The following is a 7,479-nucleotide window of genomic DNA, read 5'->3' as shown; positions in this document are numbered from 1 at the left end:
AAAATGTCTCCCTTACTGAGAGAGCAGAAGCTATCCTTTAGTAACGCTTATCTAGAAACACAGGGCAAAGTACCAGAGAAACAAAATGAAGCCAAAGTGAAGATCCAGAAAAAAATTACTAATCTTAATATCTTTTCTTTTAAATCTCAGAATGCTGCTATATAGATATCTTTTAAGACAAATAATATGAAAATGGATAGTAGCAGCCAGAAACTATTTCAACATCAGAAGAAAGTTAGTTGATACTAACTTGACTTCTTTCACTCGGATTGCATTTCTTATGAATATTACATCATTATAGGTCGGGAAATTAGGTTTTCAAAAGTCAATGGGAGTTTTGCCATTGACCTCAATGGGGTCAGAATTTTCCCCCAGGTGTCTACAGCAATGTTAACTCTGCCACTTTGCATAATCTGTATATATTTACAGCATACAATTAACACAAACATAATATATTAACTTCTATATGTTCCAGGGGTTAAAGGGCTAAAGAGAAGTCACAGGATTAATGGCAGCTAGAGTAGGGGCTTCAACAGGGAAGTGAGTTATGAGAGAACGGGTCAAGGAACTGAAATTAATAAAGGTTGGTGTTTTGTAGGAAAGCCAGGAACTAGCAACATTTATACATGGTATGATTAATCAGTGTTGGTCCAATAAAATAGCATGTTTTAAAGTAACTTATGAAACACATTGGATAGCTCCAAAAAGAAAATCAGAGTTAACAAAACTTCTCAAAACTTTACACTATATTTTATTTATAATGCATTTACAAAGACATCTCATCACGGGTAAAGTAGGCTATCAAGCAAACGTCCATGACCCACCTTCTCCTTTCGCCTGGGGAATTATCCTGCTGGCCTATGCTCTGATCCAGAGACGTTTTCTGTCTAACTTCTTCTGAAATGTGTGGTGACTGTTTCGTTAACAACTGCTGATTCCACAACACATCTGAAGTTACAGAGTGGGGTAAACTGAATACTTGAGATAAAAACCATTTGAGAAAATTATTTTTAACCAATATAACTAGTGGATACAAAAAAAAAAAAAAAAAAAAAAAGAAGAAGAAGAAGAAGAAGTAAGGCACAGAAGTCAAACAGGCTACTGCACGTAGAGAAATAAGGGCCAATACAATCTTGTTAATGTTTCTAAGAAGAGACACCAGATTATGTTCAGTATATTTTCCAGTCAGGAATAAATACAGGAGCAATGCAGTTGAGCTACTTAAATATGTTCAGACAGCCAAAACAAAATGTTTCTCGTCAATGGTCCTGGTGCATCCAAGCTTCCAGAAAACTACAAGAGTTATGTATGCAGGGTGCTGACCCACAAGCACTGGGGAGAACTAACTTAGGCATTAATAAAAAGAACGTAGGCTGTTCATGTCTGCTATTCACTCCCACTGTCCCAGTAGCCCCAGCAACAGTTTTTTCTCCCTGTGACTCCCCTCTGCCTTTTGGATCATCTCATAAGGCTCATCAGCTATGACAGCCGCTCAGTGGCTCATGGGATGCTCAGTGAATGTGCTTTAGGCCAGTATTCAGTGAATTCAGATGTCTAGGGAGCCTGCTAAACCCTGTCACACCAGATACCTCTTATTTTTTGAGTGGAAGGGAGAGAACTGCTTGGGCTTCTCCTGAAGAATTTTGCTACTCATAGGTTAGAAAAGGCTGGAAAGGCCTCCTCTTGAAGACATCAACTACTTGGATTAGAGGGAGAGAGAGAAAAAGGGCCTTTGGTCTCCACTCCTCAGAAAGACAGGGACAGTGGAGGCATGCAGACTTTCATATGAACAATCCAAGCAACTGGGGGTGGGATGTTATTGGAGAAGTGCATGATCATATCAAAAGGTAGGTAACCTATCTTCATCATCAAGAAAAGCAGAGCCCTGTTGGGCATTGGGCTATCAAGGCACTGGCGAGAGAGCTGGGAAACTTAAAGGATCAAAGGCAAGAGAAAGGCTACACTGCTCTACAGCCAAAATGTTTCTGAAATAAATGTAGTCAAACTTTACTAATTCTGGGTCACTGAGAACGAAAACAATGCTTAAAAATGTTGATTGGCTCTAGTTTTCAAGATATGCTATTGGGTCAGTATATACGACCCTTGACTTGGGAATGGCGGTGGATAAGTGAGTTATAAAGGGAAGGGATCTCAATTTAAACCAGAAATGACTAAAATACATCTTTGACTGGATCTATGAATAAATCTATGACTGGGTTTGGACAGTACTTGCTTTTTAGGCAAAACAATGAATGATGCAATCTGAAGCTGGTATTGCAACAGACATTATATGAATTGCATCATGTTATTCCTAGAAGTCATGGATGATGCAATCATAACGAAGCTTATATCACTCTGCTGAACAAATTGCCCTATATCAGCTCTAGAAATCATACAGTGTCATGCTCTCTTATTTGTCAGTGTGTGATTTTGCAAAGGGACACATTTCTGTTTAGCCAAAGTGAGCAGAGATGCCTCGTACTTGTGTGAACAATGCAGATAACTTCTGCTATGTTTGTGGTGAAGTGACTTTTGCATCACAAAAGCGCAGTATAACCACTATGGTTAAGAAAGCCTATCACCTTTATTTTGGCTGCAAAATTGGAGGTCAGGACAAGAGGTGGGCCCCACACATATGCTGCAACACTTGTGCAACAAATCTTCGCCAGTGGTTGAACAGGAAAAGGAAATCTATGCCTTTTGCAGTGTCAATGATTTGGAGAGAGCCAACAGATCATACCAGCAATTGTTACTTCTGCATGGTGCCTCCAGTTGGGAATACAAGAGACAAGCCAAGAAGCGCCGAGTAGACACTGAATAGGATTAAACTATGTACATAATAATTTTTTGCCTTTTGTTTCATAATAAATTTTATTTATATAACCCTTTTGCTGATTTTTAAAGTGTTACATAAACAGGACAGGTGAAATATTATCATGTAAAGCAACCATAAATACATGAAAAGATCTAGGTTTACAATTTATGATTAAAACTCTACTATCTACACAATATACATAGACATAAAATGTAAAAACTTAAATATCTTAGAAACAGTAGCCAATCAGTTGTTTTAATTGTCATATTTGAATTCAGCACATCAAAATACATAATAAATAGCACATTTTATCTCTGAAGCAGACGACTTCTCAAAAATTGTAGACCAGTGCTATCGAAAGACCACTGGTGAACAAGTTGGGGAGAGCCTCAAAAAGTCTGGTTAGAGTTCAGATAAACAACGGAACTGTTGGATGTTTACCCAAACTTAAATTGTCAAACCTTCCGAAGTTTGCTGATCTCTACTTAAAATGTATTAGTTGAAAAGTCAGTTTTTATTTATGTGTACTGTAGTGGGTGGTAACCCCGCTCCGGTCCAGAGAGGGCTGTGGCTGGAGAAAGCAGCTTTTAGGCTGAGCTGATTGGGGGAAGTGGCTGCAGCTGGGGCCACGCCCCAAACAGACTCAGCTGGCCCTATAAAGGCCAGGGCAGCCAGAAGCTCAGCAGTCTCTCTCTCTCTGCCTTCAGAGAGAGAAGGGCCTGGCTGCAGGGAGCTACACAGGGTACCTGTAGTGGAGCAGGGCTGGGGAGCGGTTGAGGAGCTGGGGAGCATCCAGGCTGCAGCCTAGGAGTAGGCCAAGGGGTACTGGGGGTTGCAGAGGGCAGCCCAGGGCTAGGCCAAGGCAGCAGGTCCAAACCCAGCTTTGCCGATGATGAGTGGCCTATACTGCAGTCTGCCCCAGAGAGTGGGGGCTAGTTGGTGACTGGCAGTGGCCTTATCCTGAGGTGAGGTGGCGTTAGTGGGTGGGGGTACCCCTGGGAGGGGAGACCTAGCGTGGGTGTGGGTATTGCCAGGGGGCAGCACCCAGGGCAAGGGGCACCAGGGTCCTGGGAGGGACACAGGTGCCAGAAGAGGACAAGGTGGATCACCGGCCTGCAGAGGGCGCTCTAGGGGCTGGTGAGCTAATTCCCTGGACGACCAGCAGGAGGCGCTGCAGGGGTGAGTCCGGCTCGTGTTACATGTACAAAGATATGCTACAGGATAGTGTTTTCTGTTTTATCTGTATAGAAGCCTTTAATCAAAATATTAAACATACAATTAAGTTCCCATAGGATATACAAACCTACAAAATTTAAACTGTGAATTTGCACTGCGAGCATATAATAATTTAAATAGTTTAATCCCATTCTCTTACCTCATTTTTAGGGATAACCAAATTTTTGTTACATCAAAACATGAAGGTCAAACTTACATTTGGTTTATGAATTTATTTACTTTTTACCATTGATCACATTGTTTACTTTTTTCTTTTCTCTCAGATTAAACAATGAAAATACACTAGCCAATTTCACTTTTCTTTACAGGCAAGTTTTCACTCTCCAGCTCTCCGGACCTTGTAATGCCCTTCATTGTTTGGGTTGCAATGCTTATAATACAAAAAATATATATATTTAAATTCCATTAACCTGATTTTTTTTAAAGATATCTGAAGACAAAATTGCCCTCGATATCTATAATTGAAGGAATAGCTTTTGAAAACAGCTGAGTTGGAGAAATGGTTAATCAGAGAACATACGAATGGCCATACTGGGTCAGACCAATGGTCCATCTAGCCTAGAATCCTGTCTTCCGACCATAGCCGGTGCCAGATTCTTCAGAGGGAATGAACAGAACTTGGCAATTATGCAGTGATCCATCCCCTGTCATCCAGTCCCAGCTTCTGGCAGCCAGAGGTTTAAGGACACCCAGAGCATGGGGTTGTATCCCTGACCATCCAGGCTAATAGCCATGGATAGACCCTTCCTCCATGAGCCCAATTATACTTTTCGCCTTCACAACATCTTCTAGCAATGAGGTCCACAGGCTGATTAGGCACTATGTGAAGAAATACTTCACTATATTTGTGTTAACTGCCTATTAGTTTCATTGAGTAACCCCTGGTTCTTGTGTTAAATGAAGGGGTAAATAACACTTCCTTATTCACTTTCTCAATGCCATTCATGATTTTATAGAACTCTATCATATCCCCTTTAGTCATCTCTTTTCCAAGTTGAACAGTCCCAGTCTTTTTAATCTCTTCTCATATAGAAGCTGTTCCATACCCCTAATTTTTTTTTTTTTGTCTTTCTCTATAGTTTTTTTTCAATTCTAGTACATCTTTTTTGAGATGGGGGCAACCAGAACTGCCTGCAGTATTCACAGTGTAAGCATACCATATTGGTATTATGATAATTTCTGTCTTATTTTCTATCTATTTCCTGATGGTTCCTAACATTCTGTTAGCTTTTTTAACTGCCACTGCACATTGAGTGGATGTTTTCAGAGAACTATCCATGATGACTCCAGGAGCTCTTTCTTGAGTGGTAACAGCTTATTTAGACCCAATCATTTTGTATGTATAATAGAGATGTTTTCCAATGTGCATTACTTTGCATTTATCCACACTGAATTTCATCTGCCATTTTGTTCCCCCCGTCACCCAATTTTGTGAGAGCCCATTGTACCTCTTCACAGTCAGCTTTGGACTTAATTATCTTGAATAATTTGGTATTGTTTGCAAATTTTACCACCTCACTGTTTACCCTTTGTTCCATATCATTTATGAATATGTTGAACAGTACTGGTCCCAGTACAGATCCCTGGGGGACCCTGCTATTTACCTCTCTCCACTGTGAAGACTGGCCATTTATTCCTATCTTTTATCCAGTTACTGATCCACGAGAGGATCTTCCCTCTTATCCCATTACTTCTTACTTTGTGTAAGAGCCTTTGGTGAGGGACCTTGTCAAAGGCTTTCTGAGGGCATGTCTACACTTATCGGTAGATTGGCACTGATGCAATTAGTGCCGTGAGTGTCAATTTAGCAGGTCTGGTGAAGACATGCTAAATGGATGGGAGAGCACTCTCCCATTGATTTGTGTACTCCACCTCCCTGAGAAGCGTAAGGGAAGTCAACAGGAGACACTCGCCCATTGACATAGCGCAGTGTAGCCACCACAATAAGTTGGTGGCTCTAACTATGTCGACTTCAGTTACGTTATTCATGTAACTGAAGTTGCGAAACTTAGATAAATTTAGCGTGGTAGTGTAGACCACAGCCCTGAATATCTAAGTAGACTATATCCAGTAGCTCACCCTTGTCCACATGCTTGTTGATGCTCTCAGAAAATTCTGATTGGTGAGGCAGATTTCCCTTTACAAAAACCGTGTTAACTCTTCCCCAACATATTGTGTTCATCTATGTGTCTGATAATTCTGTTCTTTACTGTAGTTTCAACCAATCTGCCTGGTACAGAAGTTAGGCTTACCAGCCTGTAATTGCCGGGATCACCTATGGAGACTTTTAAAAAAAATCGGCATCATATTAGCTATTCTCCAGTCATCTGGTACAGAGGCTAGTTTAAGTCATATACCACAGTTGTTAGTTCTGCAATTTCATATCTGAATTTTTTCACAACCCTTGGGTGAATACAATCTGGTCCTGGTGCTTTATTACTGCTTAATTTATCAATTTGTTCCAAAACCGCTTCTATCAACACCTCAATCTGGGACAGTTCCTAAGATCTGTCACCTAAAAAAAATCACTCAGGATGGGAATCTTCCCCATACCATCTGCAGTAAGACTGATGTTGCTGGTGGATGTGTAGAGGTCCTCCCTTCGATTCTCCCTCTAATGTCATATAATATTATAATGGTGCACCAGCTCTGCTCTAGCTAAGATTGGGAAGCCCTTCTTATTATTAAAAGAGCCCTTCTTAATGCTCTAAAATCTGTGTGCTTACATGAATTATCTTGAAATTTGCAGTGCCTCATGGGAGTGTAGTGTAGGGTAGGGTTAATGATCCAAATGTGGGGTCATTTGATCAAGGGGCTCCCAAGATACAGACCCCAGAAAACAAAAACAGCATTTCATTAAGTTCATAGATTCTAGCAACTCTGAAGTGTGAAAGTCATCCTTGGCGGAAATCTGAGAATAAACTTCTTATATCACAATCACAGCTCTATGATGCTCCTCAAACTAATCCCCAGATCTCCTCATATCACAATCATCGATCTTCCAAGTTGCTCCAACTTATTCCTCTGCTATTCAATACAGCTACACCTAACATAGTGACTGCAGCTGGAGTTCATGCAGTTAATTCCCAGTGGCTATTGCCTGTTCCTTGGGGCAGAGTTAAGGGTGCATGGGTGGGTACCTTAACTGTATTTCCTGGTTTTCAGAAGTTTCAGTTTTGCTTAACTCAATGTTCTGGAAGGGATCGAGCTATCACTAGGCAACCTTATCTCTGTGTTAATTAATTTTTGTCATTAAATAATATTTGTAGGATATACTTTAGATTACTATTGTGCACACCTAGACTTCGATTATTTAGCTTCTCAGCTGGAGTTTAAGTGCTCAGCCTTCCATGGCATATAATGCCAAGGATCCAAAGTTCACTTATCATTTAAACTCATTTATCTTCGCTTGTACTAAACAGATTTTG

General features: G+C 40.6%; 1 protein-coding gene across 7 annotated transcripts in view; it reads right to left on the bottom strand.

Moving 5' to 3' along the window:
• Positions 1-213: 213 nt before the first annotated feature.
• Positions 214-7,479, bottom strand: part of LOC135972109 (LIM and calponin homology domains-containing protein 1-like) — a 29,350-nt gene continuing 22,084 nt past the window's right edge. Inside the window, exon 11 of one of the 7 annotated variants that reach the window (XM_065579704.1) lies at positions 214-978. In XM_065579704.1, the coding sequence (XP_065435776.1) occupies positions 767-978 (212 nt within the window). In that variant the 3' untranslated portion in view covers positions 214-766. Of the gene's footprint in view, positions 979-2,840; positions 6,336-7,479 lie in introns of those variants that run through there. The other 6 variants (XM_065579703.1, XM_065579699.1, XM_065579698.1 and 3 more) reach the window with 6 other exon arrangements.

The sequence above is a fragment of the Chrysemys picta genome, unplaced genomic scaffold, assembly GCF_011386835.1.
Source record: "Chrysemys picta bellii isolate R12L10 unplaced genomic scaffold, ASM1138683v2 scaf693, whole genome shotgun sequence".
NCBI classification, from domain to species: Eukaryota; Metazoa; Chordata; order Testudines; family Emydidae; genus Chrysemys; species Chrysemys picta.
This window is presented reverse-complemented; position numbering and strand designations above follow the sequence as displayed.